The 22,180-nt window shown below is 47.5% G+C and overlaps 1 protein-coding gene across 12 annotated transcripts in view; it reads left to right on the forward strand.

Annotated features, from left to right (window-relative positions):
• The window catches only part of ANK1 (ankyrin 1), a 271,938-nt gene that overhangs the window by 225,862 nt on the left and 23,896 nt on the right, over positions 1-22,180 (forward strand). For all 12 annotated transcript variants that reach the window (XM_061592462.1, XM_061592466.1, XM_061592468.1 and 9 more), the window contains 7 exons: positions 1,320-1,548; positions 2,028-2,153; positions 5,012-5,131; positions 6,701-6,785; positions 8,079-8,159; positions 9,637-9,768; positions 13,018-13,164. In XM_061592462.1, the coding sequence (XP_061448446.1) occupies positions 1,320-1,548; positions 2,028-2,153; positions 5,012-5,131; positions 6,701-6,785; positions 8,079-8,159; positions 9,637-9,768; positions 13,018-13,164 (920 nt within the window). The remainder of the gene's footprint in view (positions 1-1,319; positions 1,549-2,027; positions 2,154-5,011; positions 5,132-6,700; positions 6,786-8,078; positions 8,160-9,636; positions 9,769-13,017; positions 13,165-22,180) is intronic.

Here is a 22,180-nt window from a genome sequence, read left to right on the forward strand (position 1 = left end):
TAGGTTCCAAGGTGGGCTACAAAATCTAAAATACAATATTAAAAAGAATTAAAATGCATTTCAATCACAAGAATAGGGTGGGTTCTGAAAACATACATCTCGGGCGCCGAGGGCCAGGGTAAAGAGGTGCCTCTTCAGCATTCGCTGAAAAGTGTACAGTGAAGGTGCCAGATGCACCTCTATGGGGAGGGAATTCCACAACTTAGGGGCTGCCACAGGGAAAGCCCTCACCTGGGCCACCATCCCAGAACCTCTGAGGGCGGCAGAACTACCAAGAAGGCTCCCTCTGGTGATCTTAACACCAAGAGGGTCTGTAGGGAATATGGGGGAGTCAGAAGCAGTAGCGGCCCACATGGCTGGGCAGAGACATTGTTCTGACAGCCCCAACCTCATTGCTGTCCCATCTCCATCTGGATAAGTTGCAGCAAAACCAGGATCTGGAGGATGTCTCCACCCCACCAAAAAAGCTACTACCACTTGGGAGGCTGCAGAGAGTCTTTTTGAAAATAGGAAAGTGGGGGGTGGGGTGGAGAGATATGCCAGGGCTGTGAAGAGTCTGAGTCTTTGAAGGTGTTTTCTCTCCCCACTCCCTGCAATCACATTCATGGATTGCCAAAGAAAGCTGGGCTGAGAATATTGCCCCAGCTATACTTATTTTGAAATATAGAGGGTGACCAGGTATTACGGGGATACGGAAAGGAGCACACAGCCAGGACCAGAGGCTCAAGAGCATCAGTTCCCCTCAAATCCAGAGGCCGTGCATCTACTTTCCAGCACTGTTTACTGCTCAGGTGCATCACCTCACTGGCTACGGTGCAACAGTCACCCGTTCAGCTGATATCCACAGCTCTCCCCAATGACTAAGCCATACCTTGCGCCTTAATATCACAGTACATTAGGAAGAGGTGCATCAAAGGTCTTAAGCAGACCTGAAGGTGGCGTCTCTCTGGGTGGGGATGGGACAGAGCAAGGCAGTAGTGAGGTTGGGGCTGTGGGGGGCACCAGTGAAACCAGTCCATTACTCCTGCCAATGCACCTATGGAACATGGACCTCATCCCCATGCCCTGCCCCGTCCTGCCCCACACCTGTAAGCTGCAGTGATGCTGGTGTCAGGAGGGTGCCTCTGGGTCTGTGCTCCACCACATGGGCTGCTATTGGACACCCTAGATAACCCCACACATGGTGCCCAGAGCTACTTGGAGGGGCATTTAATAGAAGGAGCCCAATGCGAGCTAATTACATCGTTCAGAAAAATCCCATGGGTTAGATATCTCCCAGTGCTAAAGCCAGCCTGGCAACGCTTTTTCCTCCTGCCCAGGTTCTGGCTGGCAGATTGCCCGCGCACAGCTGAAGCCGTCCATTTTGCCACCTTGCTGTACAAAGAGCTGGCAGCTGTGCCCTACATGGCCAAGTTTGTGGTCTTTGCCAAAATGAACGACGGACGGGAGGGTCGCCTGCGCTGCTACTGCATGACCGACGACAAGGTGGACAAGACGCTCGAGCAGCATGAAAACTTCACCGAAGTGGCGCGCAGCCGGGACATTGAGGTAGCACCCTTGGCACCCGGTGCCTGCAGGCCTCTGCTTAACGCCCTGGCCTGCTTGCGGCCCCACTCGTCCTCTTAGCCTAGAGAGGCCGCCTTGAAGGATCTTGTAAAATGGCATAATAGGGGCATTGTTGCCTTTGCACATTTTTATTATTAGTATAATGGTTATGATAATGCATTATATAGTATTAATATTATCATTATATATTATAGTAATTATATATATATAGAATGGATTTCTTTGAGCTAACTGGAGCCTCCACACTATTTAATTTTTAAAAAATAATGAAGCATGCCACAGCAAACTACATAACACACATCTCATCCAGATTGGCCTTCCTTTTTGTCCCATGATGGAGTTTTGCGATTGGCATTTCTTGCCTTACAAAAGCCACCCAGAATTGAACAGGGGATGGGGAGGTGCATAAGCTTTTCAAGCAGTCACGCCTTGCCTAGAGACCATACAGTCTGTTTCTGCAGGTGGTGGAGGGAATGCCACTACACACGGAGCTTTCTGGGAACCTGGTGCCGATCAAGAAGGCCGCCCAACAGCGTAGCTTCCTGTTCCAGTCCTTCCGAGAGAACCGCCTGATCATCCCTGTCAAGGTGAGGGGCAAGGGGTCAATGTGAGGTTTTGGAGCAACAGTGCCTGCCTCTGATCCACCAGCCCACTGCTACTCTCACTTCTGATGCCACTGAAATTCATAACAATCTTTTTGGAATAGTATTTTCCCAGCTTGTAATGTAGGGTCAGTCCTATCATTGGACTGTTCTTCTGAGGGAGTCTCTAGTCCAAGGGTGGGGAAGCCTGCAGCCCTCCAGATGTAGCTGCACTCTAGTTCCCGTAATCCCTGACCATTGGTCACGCTGGATTGGGCTGATGGGAGCTGGAGTCCAACAACATCTGGAGGGCCATAGGTTCTCTGTCTCTGGAGCGGGAGGGCTTATAGGGAGGTATAAAGGGAACCTTAGCTTCAGCTCGTTTGGTTGGTGAGCTTCCTTGAGCTTGAGCAGACAAGCTCAGAGGCTGCACAGCCATTTTGGCCCCAAAGCTCAGAAGCTGCTCTGATCTTGTGGCAAGAAAGTGGGGAGCAGGCTAGTTTTGTTGGAAATGTGACAGTGCAACTCAGCTTGAAGCCTGGGAGAGGATTGCATGCTACATGGGAAGGAGAGGGGTAGAGAGAAGTCCTCCTAAATTCCTAGTCTGTCGCGCTCACCTTTCCTTCCAGTGTAAACTGATATCCTCAGAGGAAACTAATCTTCCTTCCTGCTCCTTCTCTGATCTCAGTCCTCATTTGTCCTTCTTGCCTCATGGCTCCCTTAGGAGGAGCACAGATGCAGCATCTCCTATCTCATTAGTCAGATGTAGGTCTTTTCTATCTAAATGTATTTCCTACAATCAACTTAGTTTGTTATTTTGCTTATACCAGACTCTCAGTGCAATTTCTACCAAGCTGAAATGTAGCTACTGTTTACTGCACGCACTTAATTCCACAAAACACCATTATAATCCATGGATCCTAACAAGTTTGTCACATGCACAAAACAAGCAAACAAATGAAAGAGTAGTGGCTCTACATTGTGTCTCATATCTCTGGTTTTACAAAGGCTAGAAACTTAGTCCTTGGGGAAAAAAAGAAAGCTGGGTATCTGTGGACTATGGTTCATGAGGGGCTGAATTCCCCCCACCCCAGCTGTGGGCACCCATGGCTATGCCAGTAGCAGCCAAGGACTCCCCAGAGTCTTAAAAGTCAGCTGTCTGTGATTTGATGTCCAAGACCTGAAGAGAAACAATTAGGGTTGAACTGAAATTTCCTAGGGGAAAAAATGCTCCCTTTTAACCTGCTGGAGAATTTTGGGCTTTCTTGGAGGTTATTCAGTGAAATCTCCCCACCCAAAATAACTTACCTTCCCATAAATAAAGTGATGCATGTATGAATCCACTTTTAAATTATGTTTAGTGTTATTTTGGGTTTACCGGCTACTCCTTTTAGCCCCCCTCCCTTGCCCATGGAGCCCTTTAATCCAGCGGTATAAACAAACAATATGGTTTAATTCAGTGTTAAATGAGCAGAAATTTATCAGAAGATCACCTTTGTTTAGAAATTTTCCAAGAATTTTCTTTCCTGGTCATTCTGAGATAGTTGGAGAATTCTGTGCTTCCCATCTAGAGAATATTTTTAGCAAATCGCAGCCTAGCAATATGCACCTGTAAATACAGTGGAGAGGGTCTGGGAGAAGGGCAGAGCATCTGCTTTGCACGCAAACAGTCCCAGGTTCAATCCTCAGTGGCATCTCCAGGCAGGGCAGGGAATGTGTCTGCAATCTTGGAGAGTTCCTTCCAGTCATTGTGAACCAAGGATGGGGAACCTCAGGTCAGGGGGCCAAATATGGCCCTCCAGGCCTCTTTGTCTCTCTCTCCCCAGGCCACACCCCCTCCCAAGACACACCCCTCAACAGCCATGCTTCCTACCCTCCTTGACTGTTTTTCCCTGGCTGGAATGCCTGCTTAAACTCTGATCATAGCTCTTCCTGGTCTGGATGATGGAGGATAGAGAGGGCTGTGTGTGAGTGTAAAGAAACGATCCCACTGTACAAAAGGTAAAAGTCACATTTTGTTGCTCTGCCCACTATTACTTCTGACCCTGCCCGCCTCTGGCATGTGGCCCCCAGAAGGGATTGTGGCCCTCAGGTTGAAAAAGGTTCCACAAAGGGCCGGCTCCAGGCACATCTCTGCCATCAACTAAGATGGCGGCAGCGGCTTCAGTACCTTAGGGAAGCTGCAGCCACCATCTTCATTGGTAATGCTAAAAAGCCGGCTGACAGGTAAGTGGGGGCTTAGGGGGTCGCAGGTCGCAGAAGGGGAGCGGAGGGCCCCTCAGCGGCTCCTGTAGCTCCGGGGCCCTCAGGCCAGTGCCCAACCTGGCCGCCCTTTAGAACTGGCCCAGGTTCCACATCCCTGGTGTAGACAGTACTGAACATTTGTCTGACTCGGTATAAGCAGCTCCCTCTATTCCTAGAATTTTTGGTGGCCGTTGTTGCACAGCCCTAAAACATGGAAGGGGGGGGGAAAGGTTAGGTTTGAAGGACAGTTGAAAACTCAGCAGAAAATAGAGGCACTGTCTGACAACAGCAAAAGTCAGCAAAACAAAAAGGACTGGGCCAACTTTTGCTGTTGTCAGAAAGTGCCTCTGTTTTCTGGTGAGTTTTCAACTGCCCCTCAGATCTGATTTGAAAATATTTTTCTTGCCATTCTTTAGGGCTATGCGACAAAGGCTTCCAAAAATTCTAGAAACAGAGGAAGCTGCTTTGTACTGAGCCAGAGTTATACCAGTTATGAGCTGGGAGAGAACTCATGGGACACAGGCAGACTTTTTTCCTGAAAGCTCATAAGCACTGGTCCAGAATCCCACATATCTCACTGCCTTCAATTCTTCTCCTCCTTCCTGTGCTTTGGGATGCAGGTGAGGGACAGCAGTCGGGAAGCGAGCGGCTCATTGTCCTTCCTCCGTAAAGCCATGAAGTACGAGGAGCTTCAGCATGCTCTCTGCCACCTGAACATCACCATGCCACCCTGCTCCAAGGTGAGTCCCACCTGAGCCCATTCCAGCCTTCCTGCTCAACCCGTTCTAGGGATGAGAGAGAAATTCATTCAGTTTGCATTGACCACTGGAAATCCTACACACCTCCCCCATCCTGGTTTCTGACGTTGCACTGGCCACACACATTCAAGCCGGTTCTTCATAGGGGACAGAAACCTGCTTTTTATTTAATTAAGTAAAACATCTTCATAGACTTCCTGTTCTAATAGTAATGACACTCTCTGAATGTGGATAAGTCTATTTTCGCTCCATGTCATTTTCACATGTGTTCATCCGTAAGGCTGTTCTGTCCTGTTTCTCCATTAATCTGAGATTTTTAAAAAAGTATGAAAATTTGTTTTTTTAAAAAGAAAATGCATGAAAATTTGGTTTTAAACACATTTTAAAATGTGCATCTTACCACAAAAGAAGTATTTAAATCTATATCGTATGTGAATGCTTGCAATTTTAAAATATATTTTATCCTGAAGTATACATTTGTAAATGCATTTTTGTGCCAAGAACTGTATTGCAAAATTAACTGCATTTTGGTTTCTTGAGTTTTTATTGCAAAATCTGGAGAAGTGCAAAATCCAAAGGATATTTCCATTCCATTCCACATATTCATCCGGAAAGTGTGGATCAGGTCAATTCGCATCAGAATTCACCACAATCAAATTCCTCAAGCATCCCTAGCCAAAACACAACAATCCATGCAGAAGAGAGAAGTATCAGCAAGCTTATGGGAACACGTCCCCCCAAGTTTGCATAAGTACAAAAAAACTTTAGGGGACAGAAATCTAAAGATTGGGGAAAACCAAAACCAGGCCTATGAGGTTTGAGCATACGCTTTCATCAGAACTGACTGACTGATGGAGGGGGCGAGAGGGAATAGAATGGAGTAGCACGGGAAAGGGCATGGCTGACGAGCTAGAATGCTAAATGGGAGCATTCCATACTGCAATGTTTTGTTGCAGGACCCACTTATGATGCTTTTGAAGCAAGCTAACAATGCTTATGTGCGCCAAAAACATTTTAGCATTACATGGAGGCATACCAAAGAAAACAAAGACACTTGCAGTATCAAACAATCAGGACTTTAAACTGCCAGTTGTCATTTTGTCATTACAAACCTTCACTGGTTTTTTAAGTCAATCCTTTTTCTTAATTGCCGAGGATTGCTCAATCTTGAGCTAGCACAGGTAGCCCAGATCAGAATGTTCCACAAACTTTTCAGAGTATCACAACAAAGCACCTGCGGAGAGCTCTGGATTGCTCCAGCAAGTCAGCCAAATTGCATCTTATGGACACAAGAAAGCAAAAGAAAGCAAAGCAGATGTCCTCACTCCAATAAAAGAAAAGGAAAAAAACTTCCTGGGTGTCCAACTCAAAGTTAGCCAATCTACCTTGGAATATCTCCAGGCTGGAGTCAGAAATGAAAAGTGTTGTGTGTTTTCTTTGTTTTGGGGTGTTTTGCTTGTTTTTGCTTTGGGTTGCAAGTGTCTCAGCTCCCCACTCTCTGTCTGGCTCCTAGAGGTTGGAAAATCACATGTCTTTTCTTAATGTTCCCAGAGTTTTGGCAGCGAGGAGCGAAGGAGAACGTTGACGCCGTTGGCCCTGCGTGAGAGATACAGCCTCCCCAGTGACAGTACTCTAGGTAAGAGACCTGGGCACCAGCAAAGTGGGGCTGGCATAGCGCAGAGCCCCTTTCGTCTTGGCTGGAAACTGCAGTGCAGCAAACTCCAAGGGATGTGACCAAGTTGATAGGCTTGGAAGTGACCACACACACTCCAGGGAAAGAAGAAACATGCTTCTTATGATCCAAGCCCAAGTCCTTTTTTCTTTAATAATTAAAGTTTATTAGAAAGTATCATAAAAATAATATGTTTAAGACTTTCAACCTTTTTACACCAAAATGAAAACAAACTACATTATGCATTATATGTATTAGTTACATGAAGAGGGGTTAGGGAAATGTACAATTTACCATTTATTTAATTTCATTCTGGGGGTGGGGAGGGGAGTTTTACTCATTTCCATTAAACAATACTATAATTCAGGAGCGCCAAATAAAATCTTATTTTGTTGGGATGATCCATGCATGTGAATTTTGTCTACGCTCATATGTAAGCTCGGGCTATTTTGAGCTGCATCCACCACCTTCCCTTTTGCATTCAGAAAACTCACCTTTCAGCAGTAAGTGGAAGTGTGGCCATGGATGGATTTTGTGCTAGGGAATTCCCATTTGTACATCTTTTGGGAAGGGGTGGGGAACTTTTTTGGCCCAGTGGGCCAGATCCTTCTCAGTCCCCACACCCCTGCGGACAAACTAAGGTGAGTGGGACAACTCACCTGCTAATCGTCTGACATCATAAATGGCATCAGGTGATTGACAGGTGATTTGTCTCACGCATCTGGTTAAGTTCCTTGAGCAACACTTCCCAATGGGCTCTAATGGGCTCAAGTTGCAGGAAGCCAGATTTCGACTGGACATCAGGAAAACCTTCCTAACTGTTAGAGCCATACGACAATGGAACCAGTTAAAAGCAACAACAGCCCTCCTAGCAGGTAAGGGAGAAGGCAGAGGTAGCTCCTTATCACCTGACATTCCAGCTTTCTGCAGGCAGGGAGTTCGAATGCTTTCCCGCCACATCCCTGCCCATAGAAAATTAGCATGTAAGGGAGGTAGGGTGGTAGCCTACTTGGTGGTAAGAGAGAAGCACTTTACTTCCTTATTACAGCATTTAGGGAAACTGGGAAGGAAAAGTCACTGAAATTGGGCTAAAGTTGGGTGATCTGCTCCTTGAGCTCATCCCCAGACATTGCTACCAACCTGCACAATGCAAAGGACCCTAGCGAGGGGGACCAAGGTTTTTGCAGCCTGCATGCATTATTCTGAGTCTTCCATCCCTCCGCTTCCCCTGCCTCCCTCCCTTTTGTCTCTCTTCAGGCTCAGTAAGTAGCACAGAGAAAGACAGAATGGATCTGAAGATGGCTGTCATTGCAGAGCACCTGGGCCTCAGTTGGGCTGGTGAGTGGCACTGCACTGGGCAAGAGCCTTGCAAAATGGAGTCAAGCAAATTTGGGGCATCGCACAGGATGGCGGGCAGGCCAATCTGGACAGGACCAATGCTCTTTCAGGCTACATGGTCTACTGGTATTTGGGGCTTTTTCTCTCTCTTTTCTCTTTTCATCTTTGTACTTGTGCTTTCAATTGTGTGTGTGTGTGGCAGATAGGTAGGTAGGTAGGTAGAAACAGACAGACAGAGTGGCAGCTAGTGACTCCTTGTCAGTGAGGCAGTGGAATCCACTCCAGGTTTTAGCCCAAACTTACAAGGAGCTGTCCAAGGTGCAGAACCTATTTTGAGGCTAGGTTTCAGCGCCTTGGACATCTCCTTGAAAATTTGGACTAAAACCCAGAGTGGATTCACAGAAGGGAGTAGAAAAAGAGGAATGCCAAACAGGAGATGGATTGATTCCATAAAGGAAGCCACAGACCTGAACTTACAAGATCTGAGCAGGGTGGTTCATGACAGATGCTCTTGGAGGTCGCTGATTCATAGGGTCGCCATAAGTTGAAATCGACTTGAAGGCACATAACAACAACAACAAAAGTATCACAAATAAATTCCAGAAACACCCTTTAAAAATCCACATAGCACTAGGACTTGTGGACATCCACTGAAGCAGAATGTTGGAAGATTCAGGAGAAACGAAAGAGAGTCCTCCTTCACGCAGCACATAGTTAAATTATGGAATTTGCTCCTGCAAGAGTCAGGCATGGCCACCAAGTTGGCTTTAAAAGAGGATTGGACAAATTCATGGAGAATAAGGCTATCAATGGCTACTAGCCATGATGGGTATGCTCTGTCTCCATGGTTGGAAGCAGCATGCTTCTAAATACCACAGGAGAGGAAAAGGCTCTTGCATTCAGGTCCTGCTTGCGTGCATCCCATGGGCATCTTGTTGGCCATTGTGAGAACAGGATGCTGGACTAGATGGGCCATTGGTGTGATCCAGCAGGGCTCTTCTTACGTTCTACAAGCAGCACAGAACCATTAGATGAGACACCCCCATCACTATAAACTAAAACGACTAACATATGGGCTCCCCAGGCTACATCCCTCACTGGCCCTTGGAACTTTCTCCAGGCCACATCCCTCACTGGCCTTGCTTTGCCCTTCTGGCGTCTTTTTTTCCCTGGCTGGAAAGTGCCCTTGAACTCTGAGAATGCGTCTTGTCTGTCCAGATGGAGGATAGAGAGGGCCGTGTGGCTGTGTGAAGAAATTAATGTACTGTACAATACTAAGAGACTCTTCCCACTTTTGCCTTTGGCCCCCTCTCTACTGGCATGTGGCCCTCAGAAGGTTACGAAGGGAATGTGGCCCTTGGGCTAAAAAAGTTTCACCACCCCTACTGTACTGGGAAAGGCATAAGTGTCTTCCTGCTTCCAACCATATCTGATGATGCTTTGTGTCTCCCCTGGCCTTCTCCCCAACTCTCTCCAGAGCTGGCTCGGGAACTGCAGTTCGGGGTGGATGACATCAACAGGATCCGTGTGGAGAACCCCAACTCACTGCTGGAGCAGAGCCTGGCTCTGCTGAACCTGTGGACCAGCCGCGGCAGTCAGAGTGCCAACAGTGCGTATTCAACAGTGGCAAAGGGAGCTGCTGGCTCCACTTCAGTAACTTTGGCAGTTCCTTGAAAGTTCAGACTAAAACCTGGAGCGGATTCTGCTGCCCCACTGACATGGAGCCAGCAGACGCTATTGGTGCTAGGGACATGTGGGCTTAATCTCTTGCTGTACCACACCGCAAGAATGTAGGTTCTCCACTCCCGAGGGACTTTTCTTTCGCACATGCTCACATTAGATACGTGACATTCCTTTACCTGCACCCAACAAAATGTTAAATGGAAGCTTCTTCACAAGTGGCCTTTGTGCCTCCTTATATGTGCCATGCCAGACTGATCTACCATACATCTGTATAGGTAACTATTCCAGGTATACTCTGTTTTCCAGCCTGGAGACAATGTTCTTTGTTTGCCCCTAAATGCAGATTCTATGAGATCTCCCCCTAGCACCCCTGAAGACACCCCCCTTGCCCACACTCACTGCCCCTTTGGTAATGAGGATGGTCATGGTGGTTACTTGTTTCTTCCTTGAAAAGTACATAGAGATGAAGGAAGAAGCTGGAAGAGTGGCGCCCTTTCCCACTTCCTCTTTCAGGTCTATATGCTTTTCAAGGCACAGATTAATTCTACTGGGTCCAACTTTTACACCGATCCCTTGGGAAAGTGAAGTGCCCGTGTGTACGCTTTCTCTTTTTCAGGTTCTTTGGAGGGTTGGGATGATTGGAAGGGGGAGACAAGTGACCAGAGGGGGTGGCAGCAGGGAAGCCTCTCAAAGATCCAGACGTGCCCACTGGCCTAAAAAGACTGACAACCGCTCATCATAAAAGAGATCACAAGCAGCTGCCAGATCACACAGCCATGTGGACAACCTGTTTGTTTTGTGCGAGCTTAGACATTCATGGCTTTGTCTTGTGCACACTTAATTGGATACACATCCATGCATGTAGAGTAATTTGTCTGACATGCACATGCAGCCGCTTAGTTCATCCCCAAAGGAGTGCATTGGGTACCAGTAAACTGTAGCCTAATACAGATTTATTGATGATGTCACTTGGGACTTCAGATAAAGAAAGGGGGACCCTCGAAGCGCCAAGCCAGCAACCAACTGAAAATGAGGCAGCTGGACAGCCATCTGTCGGCAATGCTTTGATTTGGATTCCTGCATTGACCAGGGGGTTTATTTATTTATTTATTTATTATCATTATTTTTACCCCGCCCTTTTTCCAAAACTGGAACTCATGGCGGCTTCCAGGTAAAAGCACACATATAATTAAAAACATACAAAAGTCTAGATTAAAATCAAATTAAACAATTTACAGTATTAAAACCATTCATACATACAGTTAAAATAATTCAAACTCAGTTTAAAATAATACAATTAGGCAACAGCAATGCAGCACCCTTCAAGTCCTGTCCTTAACAGCTTTCAGTTCCAAAGGCTTGTTGAAATAAAAAAGTCTTTGCTTGCCGATGGAAGGACTGCAAGGAGGGGGCCATTCTTGCTTCCCTAGGAAGGGAGTTCCAAAGCCTCGGGGCAGCCACCGAAAAGGCCCTATCTCACGTCCCCACTAGTCGTGCTTGTGAGGACATAGGTATTGAGAGAAGGGCCTCTCCTGAGGATCTCAGGGCCCGGGCAGGCTCATATAGGGTCATATAGGCCCCTTCCCACTCTACTATTCTATGATTCTACCAGCACAGACAGAATTTCTGGTGCAGCACAATCCACACAAACTAAGGCCAAACACAGAAAATTGGTATAGGGCCAAACATTTCCTAGAAGCAAGGTCAATATCACAGGACATAAAAAGCCAGACTCCTCTGTTGGTTTCCGCAACTGGGATATTCTCTGGCCTTCTAAACTACACCCTAACCACAGCTGGTGGCAGTGAAGGTGGCCTTGATTTGCTATTAAACCCAATAAGATTCTGTGAAAGTGGTGATTGTTTATTGCACCCCAGTTACCACTTTCATTTTTGGCTGGTTGCTGGCTCGGCACTTAGAAGGTCCCCCTCTCTTTGTCTATGGTGAATTTGGGGTGCCTCCCTCTCTGCTCTCCCACCACTTGGGACTTGAAACCTTCTCAAAAGGTGTTTTTTTTTAAAAAAAATTAATCAATGGAACACCCTTGATTAACTGGCACATGGCTACATTGTATGATGCATCTCTTTACCCTGGACTTTGACACCTGAGATGTATATTTTTACAACCCACACTAATTCGTGATTTCAGATTGTTTTTAACTGTTCTTAATGCTGTATTTTAAAATTGTTGTAACTCAACCTGCAACCTTTGGGTGAAGGGTGGGTAATAAATGTTGTTGTTGATGATGATGGAATAGACAACTGGGGGCCAGTCCAGCCCCCAAGCATTTCTCAGAGGTGCCCATCTAACAAGGGGTGGGTAGAAGGTAGATCAGGATCTACTGGTAGATCTCTGGGAGATTAGTGGTAGATCACCAAGGGCTCCCAATTGTTTAACAACAGCAAGAAGAAAAAGGGTGTTCTTTCCTTCTAAAAATGAGGGTGCTGAGTTGAAAGAAAGCTTGGGAGAAAAACCAGGAATGGATTTATATGTGTGTCAGGATTAGCGATCGGGGAGAAATTCAACTGAGTTTGCATTTAAAGATGAACCTACAAAATCCACACTTTATGAAACAAAACTGAAACACAGCCACCCTTTGAAATTTGCACTTTTCTGAATTTTGCATTGCAGTTCTTCAGCCAAGTTGTGTACAAACAGGCATATACTAGGGTAACAATGCATACATTAGTGAAAATAACATAAAAGTGCATTATATTAGGGAATATTAGGGAAAACTGCATACAAAAATAAGTTTATTAGGAGAAATTCACTCTAAAATGCTGCCAGATTTTGATGAGGATTTTTTTTTAAAAAAAGATCATAAATTGTAGTGGAAATGTGGAGAACTGAATTTATGATTAGAAGAATGAAGAACTTGGAGAACTGAAACTGGCAGATTTGTCCATCCCTAGTCAGGACTGTGAGCCCCATTTTGATATTGAAAGCCCATTCCTGATCTGAGCATCTGCTCGGAGGCACTCTAAGACTAGGTTGCCCTCCTGCACCCCCAGTTCACCACCGCTAGTTAATCTGAACAGCTGCACAAATGTAACTATGCAACGTTGGGCTTGGTGGTTCCATTCTGGTCCTCCTTACACTGGGCACCGTCTCACCTGCTTGCAGTCTGGCATTCTCCTCATTGCTAACATGTCTTTTCCTCCTCTTCCTTTGGCAGTGGAGACCCTGTACACAGCCCTGCGCAACATCGACCGCAGTGAGATCGTCAACATGCTGGAAGGCTCCACACGGCAGAGCCGCAGCCTGAAAGGCGACAAGCGCTACCCGCACCGGGACTACTCCCTGTCACCCTCCCAGATGAATGGTGAGTCCTAGCCCACTCCCTGCTACAGCGGCGCTGGATCCTTGCCTGGTGCCTCTTGTGGCCCTGGAGATGTGTGCACAGGCTGGGCTTTTACAGGTCTTGGAAGTGTGACTGCGTCCCTTCATCCTTCCTTGCCTTCCTCCTCTCTCTGGATTTTTGCTGCCCCTTTGGTCTGTTCTGTGGTCCCCGAGATGAAGCGAGCAACCAGCTACTGCCTGCTAACTCTCTCTCCAGGCCTCTACTCCCTCCTTTGCTAGCCTTGGCCAGAACTGATCAGCTCAAGGTTTGCACCAGGTGGAGACTGGTGGCTCCGATGTCAATGGGGCAGTGAATTCACTCTGGGTTTTAGTCTGAACTGTCAAGGAGCTGTCCATTGCTCAAAGCTCCTTCAATGTTTGGACTAAAACCCAGAGTGGATTCACTGCCCCACTGACATCGGAGCCACCAGTCTCCACTGGTTCACACTCTGGCAAAATCAAAGAACTCCACGAATGCTCCCAGGGAATTCCACGGTGTGATCAGGGTACTAGGATGTGGCTGGGTGTCTTTTTGGGGAAAGAGGTGAGAGTGCAGTCAGGAGTGTAAGTGAGGGCCACAGCCAAGTGTCAGGGGTTGGGGATGCAGGGGAGTCCTGGAGGGCCGAACTGGATGTGATGCATGGAGGGTTGTTTTTTTTAAAGCAAATAGCAAGTACAGGAGGTGTGTGCAGATTGTGCCCCTGGCAAAAGAGAGAGAGAGGGAGGGAGGGAGGGAGGGAGGGAGGGAGGGAGGGAGGGAGGGGGCAAAGAGAAAGGAAAAGCGCTATAGAGTGAAGAGAGAAAAGGAGAGCTGCTTACCTGAGAGAAGGGAATCTGGGGTTGGTGTAGAGAAGGAGCATGCTGTGGGGCACAGAGAGAAAAGGGGATCTAACAGGGAGAAAATACTGGCTTAAAATGTCTGCATAAAGGAACAGCCCTCTTCAGCTCGTCATAAGAATGTAACTGTGGCTCCCACTGTGATGTGAGCTGTGCACCCCTGCCTTTAAAAAATGCTAGTAATCTACTGTGTTAAGGATAGGACTGTTTTGAAGGTGGCATGTCTCTGGATACCAGTTGCTAGGCGGGTAGAGTGCTGTTATTCTCAGGCCATGCTTCTGGGCTTCCCATGGGCATCTGGTTAGGCAGTGTGAGAACAGGATGCTGCATTCCATGGGTCATTAGCCTGATCCACCAGACAGACTTTTCTTACGTGCTTAATGTGGGTTTGGCTCCTGTCCTGTGCGCAGAATGTTGGGCTCTTGAAGGCGCTGTCATGGTGTGGTTTAAGCAAGCTCTCTGAATAGGGCCTTGGATGGCTCAAGGTGTGATGGAGATGTGGGCAGGCAGTAGGCATGGGGACAGAGGGGGTTGGCTTTGAAGTCTGGGGCTTGTGATCCAGTTGTAGATTTGAAGAGAGATGTGCAAATCATTGCACACGAGTAAGGGTGTGAGTGAGGATGTGGTTTAGTGGGCCCTGGGGACCGGATGCAATGGGTGATGTTGTGGTCAATAGTGCGACACGTGGGGTCTCAAAGGTGCACACGCTCTTTCTCTTCCTTTTCTGTCTCAGTTCAGTCTGTGCTCTTCCGCATGTTCTCCAGCCGGGGGGGGGGGAGAGAGCACAGGCTCTTCCTGAGTTGGCTGGCCAGTAAGGTGCCTATCCTGACCACTGTCCTCAGGCCTCATCCTGGCCTCTCTGCTCTTCCTCCTCCTCTTCCTCTTCTTCGCTGCCTGTCTCCACTGTTTCTCTGCCTTTCTCTCTCTTGTTTGACTTGAGCCATCTGAGAGCTTTTGCCTTGCTGACGAACGCATGATGCGCTCAGCCTGACCTGGCTAGCATGCCCTTCGCTGCTGTCCCTCCCTCCTCCTTTCCCCTCCTGGTTCCCCTTCCTTACCCAACAGCTGCTTGCAGCGCCTGATGAAACCAGAAACTCACCTGGACAGATTGGCTCCCTGAGGGGACCCACCCCCTGCACGGCTGAGCAGGCAAAGTCCAGCTGCAACCCGGTGAAAAAAAGCTGCATGGAGCAAGAGTCACACTCTCTCACACACACTGCCTGTTTGTGGGAGGAGACATTTGTCCCTGGGATGAACCAGATGCCCTTACCGTAACTGCTTATTAATTACTCAGTGCCATCCATAAGCTACATGGTACTTTGTAAAGCTTCACCAATAAATAGGTCTCAGCCCCCAAGGAGCTTACAATCTAAATGGTGAAAGGGGAAACAAATAAGAGACCCGAGTGAGAACTGAATGAATGTGAGCAAATTGCAAGCATTTCAGAATCTGAAAACTCACCTTTTCTACGAAGCCTTGAGAGCAGGTGTGGGGAACCTTCAGCTCCTCCAGATGCTGCTGAACTACAACTCCCATCAGCCCCAGCAAGCATAGCAGGTAGCCAGGGATGATAGGAGTTGTAGTTCAGCAACATCTGGAGGGCCAACGGTTCCCCACCCCTCCTTTGAAGTAACCCCTTTAATCCTCATGCTCACCTGTAGCCGAGTGTAAATATGTGCAAATGCTTTCCTTCACCTCTGAGCAAGAGGGCAGCCCTAACTGTGACACGTGGAGGTGTGCCTCACACATCTTTCAAGGCTTCTTGCCAGCTGTGACCTAGATGCCCTTGGCAGCCACCGCCGTGTGCCTCTTTCCCTCTTGCAAAATTGCACTGAGTCAACAGGGCAGCCCTTGGCTTGCAGCCCAGTGGGTGGTTCTGGGAACAGCATGAGCCATAAGGGCGTCTCCTGCTAATCAGCAGGAGAACAGCTGAGAAGAGCAGAGTACTGTGGAGAGCGAGTGTGTGGGGACTACACACAATTGTGGCATGTGAAGGAATCCAGGGCCTGTAGTGGCTGACAAGGGCTGGCTTCTTGTGTTGGGGGCATGTGTGGCAAGGTGGTGGGCCAGCACCTCCCAGCATGCTTTGCTTGTGATGTTGGAGAATTCTTGCAAAAATGTAAACAGGAGCAGGAATTGCTGATGCTCACTTATGTGTCCCATGTGCAGAATGAAAATCAGTCCAGCAAATACAATTGGCATTTGCTGTGGTTGCTGCTTTCAGTCCCCAAGCAATATGTAACCTACCATGTTCCCCCCGCCCTCCATTTGCATTCCATTCCCTTTGCCTTGAAATGAATGGGGTGGAGTAATGTGAGGATAGCATACATTACATCATTAATTACGTTAAGTTATGTAATTTCACCACAGTAGATAGTGAGATGGATAACATTTTTGGCAGAAGATGGACTGCAGTGGAATGGAAACAGTGCTGCAGGTGGTAAATACAGGGAGGAATGGAAAGCAATGCCTTTTTACTTCCCTAGCAACTGCACAGAGCTAGGGCTGGGGAGGATTCGGGTTCCCATTTGGTCCCTCTCAGACTCGTGAGTAGATTGGAACACTGATCTGCAGATCAAACCACATAATCACACATCAAGCCATGCATGGGTCAGTGCTGTACTTACAAGGTGGTCCTTAACCTTTGAACCACTTTAAGCTGCTTAGAGCCAACTTGAGGGCTATGCAGTAAAAAAAAAAAACTTTTAAAATGCTTCCAGGAAGTGACTCTGCAACACAATATGCAGTCCCTTCCTGGTGAATTGTATAGGGAAATAAGATTATCGTCCCTAAGTGCCTGTAAGGGCAGCCCTATTTTTTCTTCTCTAAAAAAAGGTAATAACTTCCTGGAAGCATTTTAACAGGGATTGTTTACCATCCAGCCACAGAGCTGCTCTCTGCAACTTAAAACGCTTGCAAGGTTAAAAGGAAGAAAGAGGCAGCCCTCAGACCACCTCTCAAGTACTATGTCTATTTTTTTTTTAAGTGAATGGATTTTTCCCCTTGAAGAATTCACCCATAAACAAGACAAAATAGAACCGTTTTTTGCAAAATCATCATCGGCGGCTGGTGGCTCCATGTCAGTGGGGCAGTGAAATCTGCTTTGAGTTTCACTCCAAACTTTCAAGAAGCAGAAGCACCTTGGACAGCTCCTTGAAAGTGTTGGCTAAAACCCAGAGTGGATTCCACTGCCTGACTGACATGGAGCCACCAGCCGCAACTGACTACGATGATGGTGATGATGAAACCAGCATGGGATGGAAATCCCCACACAGACCACGGCAGGCCATTCGTACATGAAGCTCATGCCAGTTTTGGAAAGGAAGGAGGAGACAGGAGAAGGGTAGCAGTGGCTGGATGCTGCCCCAAAGAGTCAGAAGATCAGGCTGGCACAAAATGTTTTGATGCCTGTACTGAAAAATCCAAATGATTCCCCCCCGGCACATATATTAATGTGTGTGGGGCATAATTTACTGGGAATTTTCCTGACACATGTCCCATTGAAGATGTGCAAGAGCGATGTGAGTTTTGCCCCACAGCTCAGATCCATTTGCCTCCCACTCTGTCATCGTTTTTGGCACTTGAAACCCACTGCCTGAGGCAGACGGCTTGCTTTCCCTAGTGGCAAGGAGTCTCGGAGAGGCAGCATGACCCCAAAACACCTAAACCAATCTTGGGGGCTAAATGGGTTCTAGTCCACAAAAGTCGTTGCTGATGTGGTGCCTTCTGGCTGTTGTTGGACTACAACTCCCATCAGCCCCGGCTAGCATCGGCAATGGGCAAGGATGGTGGGGGTTGTAGTCCAAGCACATCTGATGGGCACCATGTTGGCTACCTCAGCATGAAAACTGTAGAGTTAAAATCTACCTTAACATAAACACAGTGTTCCAAAAAAGGGGGCTAAGGTACAAATATAAAATGCAATATGCGTATGTTCCATTAACCATTTCTGGAGGGGCAACTGTGTTAGTCTTTTACTTAAGCAAAACAATAAGTAACACAGAGTTTGGGGACACCTTAAAGACTAACACATTAATTATGGCATGCTGAACATGGTATTGTTTTGATTATCTCATTCTTTATCATGTGTGGACACTACGTTGTTTACAAAAATTCTTTTCTGGCCATTTCTGTACTATTATATGAGAACTTCTATAAGCATTTTACATTGTCTGTTTTTATATACATATTAAAAAACTTTCTTTGATGTTATTTTATAAACATTGCATTTTATATTTGCACCTTAACCCCCCTTTTTGGCTACCTCAGCATGCCATAATTAATGTGTTAGTCTTTAAGGCAGCCTTTCCCAACCAGTGTGCCTCCAGATGTTGTTGGACAACAACTCCCATCAGCCTCAGCCAGCATTGCCAATGGTCAGGAAAGGTGGGAGTTGTGGTCCAACAACATCTGGTGGCACACTGGTTGGGAAAGGCTGCTTTAAGGTGTCCCCAAACTCTGTGTTACTTATTGTTTTGCTTAAGTAAAAGACTAACACAGTTAGTCGACCCAAAGCACCCCATTATCAGAGGCGGTCATTTTGCACTTCAGAACCCCAATACCTTGGCTCCAAAGTGCTCATCTCCATTTTAACATCACTTGCGCTATAACCAGCACAATGGGAGACCCACATGTCTGTGTGCGCATAATCAGAGTCCTAGGTAGTCTTGCTTAGAGCTGATTCCCTGAGTGTCCTGTTCTCACTAGGCTCCTTAAGGAGGCAAGAGACTCCCCAGCAGAAACACAAGTGAGAGCAGTATCCAGGGTCAGTCCAAAGTCAGAGTCCAGAGTCTCAAACCCGAGGGGGTCAGGCAAGAATCAGAGTCAGAAGCCAAGCAGTCTGTAAACAACGCAGGTCAGGGGCAAGGCAAGAGACAGGTCTGGGATCCACAGGCACTCTTTAGACAGGGCAGGGACACAGCGGTTGTATAGCCATGGTTCCAGCAGCCCTTCCAGCCTGGGTTTTTTATGCTGGAGCTGCTGAACCACACCCCAAAGCTCAGCTGACTCCCATTGATCACCTGTCAATTGGTCCTTTCCTCCCGAGGAGTCTGGGTCTGTAGTCAGGCACTACTCCGGATGGGCCAGGCCACATGTCCATCTGGCATCACAGGCAAAGTCTCTCCCTTGGGCTCGAGAGCTGTTCCATCCCGATATCAGAAACCGAACTTATCCCGGGGGCAGATGGCCGTCCTGGGCCATGTCACAGGATCCTGGCCCCTCACCCTTAGATGGAGCCTGAGCCAGAGCAGAGTCCAAGACTGGAACCTCCTGGTCTTCCTCTGATGAGGACTTCTCTGGCTGGGACCCGACACTGAGCCTTTTCTCTACCCAAGTGCAAGATGTGGCGTGGAGCAAGGCAGGTGTGGGGAACTTGTGGCTCTCCAGATGGAGCTGAACTACAATTCCCATCAGCCCAACAAGCATGGCCAATGGTCAGGGATGATAAGAGCTGTCGTTCAGCAACATCACCTGAAGGACGGGGCTCTACCCTTGTGGCTTGGCCTTACAGCTTCTTGGGAATGCACCAAAGAATATCCTCAGCAATGAAGAGCCATTGGAGCTAAAGCTGATCTGAGCCTACAGGAGAAAAGGGTGCGCACAGAACTATAAAAAAATAAAATCAGTCGTAATCCTTTGAGTTGCTTAGATCCCTAAAGAGCTGTTCTCCCAAATCCCTGACGTGCAGAACTGGTGGTGGCTACTTAGTATTGAGAGAAATTCCCTTTGCATATGCTCAGAGGGCATGGTTTCTCTATCTTCACATGCCTAAACGCCAAGCCCCAGTCTCAGGCTCCTCCCAGGCTCTGCAAAGAGCTGAAAGTGGGTTTTGAGAGAGTTCCCACAGCATCTACATAGGTATTATTTTGTCCCACTATTGCCTCTCATCAGACAAGTGCTTAAGACAGTATTTTTTAAAAAATGAAAAAGCAGATTTCCAGATGCACAAGTGGGATAAATGCTGCTTTGTAGGAGTAGAGTCCCTCTTCCAGATCACCTCCAACTCCCCGAAAGAACAATTGCTCGTCTTTAGGCATCCCTTCACACCCAGGGCTGGCCCAGGACATTTTGCTGGCTGAGGACAAGGTGGTGACCCCTCCCATTCCATGTATCTAAGCTTACTAGGCTGGCAGCCGAATCTTACATCTTCACTTGGACAGCAACCTAAGGGCAGGAGGCTAGCACAGGGCAAATCATGTGGCGCACACACTCTGTCCTGCAGCATCTTGCTGTCACTCTATGACTTCATCAACAGTCTGTGGCGAGGCCAGTTCTTGGAGGCTGTGGATTCTGAGAAAGGCAAGGCCTACAAGAGGCCGCCCTGGGTTGTATGCAACTAACTTCTACTCAGAGTGAACCCATTGAAATTAATGGACCTAAGTTATCCATGTCTATTAATTTCAATAGAATTTCTTTGAGTAGGGCTAGCATTGGATACCAGCCCCTGTCAGCACCACTCTCCAGCACGTCTCCCCCCCCCTTTCTGTGAGAGGAAGAGAATCAAAAATCAAACAAAAGAAAACAGCTTCCAATGTAACAAAGAGTTTGGATAATCCCAAAGTCTTTAATATTTTTTTAAAAAAGGAATGTGTAGTAGTCTGGTGCAATTCAAACTTTAAAAGCTATCTTCTGAAAATTGACAGAAGCCTAAAGGAGTTCATGAGAGCCAGTGTGGCGTAGTGGTTAAGGTGTTGGACTATGAGCCGGGAGACCAGGGTTCGAATCCCTACACAGCCATGAAGCTCCCTGGGTGACCTTGGGCCAGTCACTGCCTCTCAGCCTCAGAGGGAGGCAATGGGAAACCCCTCTGAATACCACTTACCATGAAAACTCTGTTCATAGGGTCACCATAAGTGGGGATCGACTTGAAGGCAGTCCATCTCCATTTCAAAGAGTTCAAATCATGCATATAAGTTCAAATCTGTTTCATTTTTGCTTTTAATGTAGGAAGGCAATCAATACGTTTCATATATAAAACCCTGAAAAAAACCCAACACGCTGAGGTGTTACATTCTGGACTTTTACTATTAAAGACTTGAAGGGAGTTTTCATACATGAGGCTTCAATGGCTGTTTGTTTGTTTGTTTTTGTTGAAGCTGAATTTGTAATGCAGATGGAAAAAACTTCCACTGGCCTAAAGGCTCATGACAAGGGCCTCTTCTCCACTTTGCCTTCCGCACGACAACCAATCAGACACTAAGAGAAAAGGGGCAAGAGGCATACAGTAGGGCCCCACTCATACGGCGGGTTACATTACGGACCCCTGCTGTAAAGTGAAAACCACTGTAAAGCGGAACTCATTGAATAGAATGGGGCGCAATGCCTGAAAACCACTGTAAAAGCGGAACAAGCACCGTATGAGTGGGGCTTTAGTCTAATTGCATCTAACTGAGACCGCCGCATTAGTGAAGCGCCTTAAAGCGAAGCACCATAAAGTGGGGCCCTACTGTAGATGCAACAAGAGCCTCATGTATGAAAGTGCTCAGCTTGATGGTGTTTGTTTCATGATCCCGTTTTCTTTTTAACTCTGGCCCCTCCCCAGTTCCACTCTCCTTTGGGCCTTTATGCCTGACCAGGGACCCCACATTTACCTCTGGAAAGCCAATCTTAGGGAAACTCCCCAGGAAGCAGTTGAGGGTGCCAACCAGGAGTACCATCTAACAGGGTCACAGCATAGAACAGGGGTGGAGAACCCTCGGCCCTCTAGATCACTGTTCTTCAACCTTTGATCCCCAGATGTTGTTGGACTACAACTCCCATCATCCCCACCAAGCTTGGCCAATGGCCAGGGATGATGGGAGTTGTAGTCCAACAACATCTGGGGACCCAAAGTTGAGGAGCACCGCTCTGGATGATGCTGGACTCCGCTCCCATCAGGCTGGGGCAGCATGGCCAATGGTCAGGCATGATGGGAGTTGGAGTCCAGCAGCATCTGGAGGGCTGCAGGTTAGCTGCTCCTGGTACCGGTAAAGACTAAAGCAGCCTTTCCCAACCAGTGTGCCTCCAGATGTTGTTGAACCACAATTCCCATCTTTCCTGACCATTGGCAATGCTGGCTGAGGCTGATGGGAGTTGTGGTCCAACAACATCTGGAGGCACACTGGTTGGGAAAGGCTGGATTAAAGGGACACACAGCCCTCACTTCCCATTTCCATTTGAAA

This window comes from Rhineura floridana, chromosome 12 (assembly GCF_030035675.1).
Source record: "Rhineura floridana isolate rRhiFlo1 chromosome 12, rRhiFlo1.hap2, whole genome shotgun sequence".
NCBI lineage: Eukaryota > Metazoa > Chordata > Lepidosauria > Squamata > Rhineuridae > Rhineura > Rhineura floridana.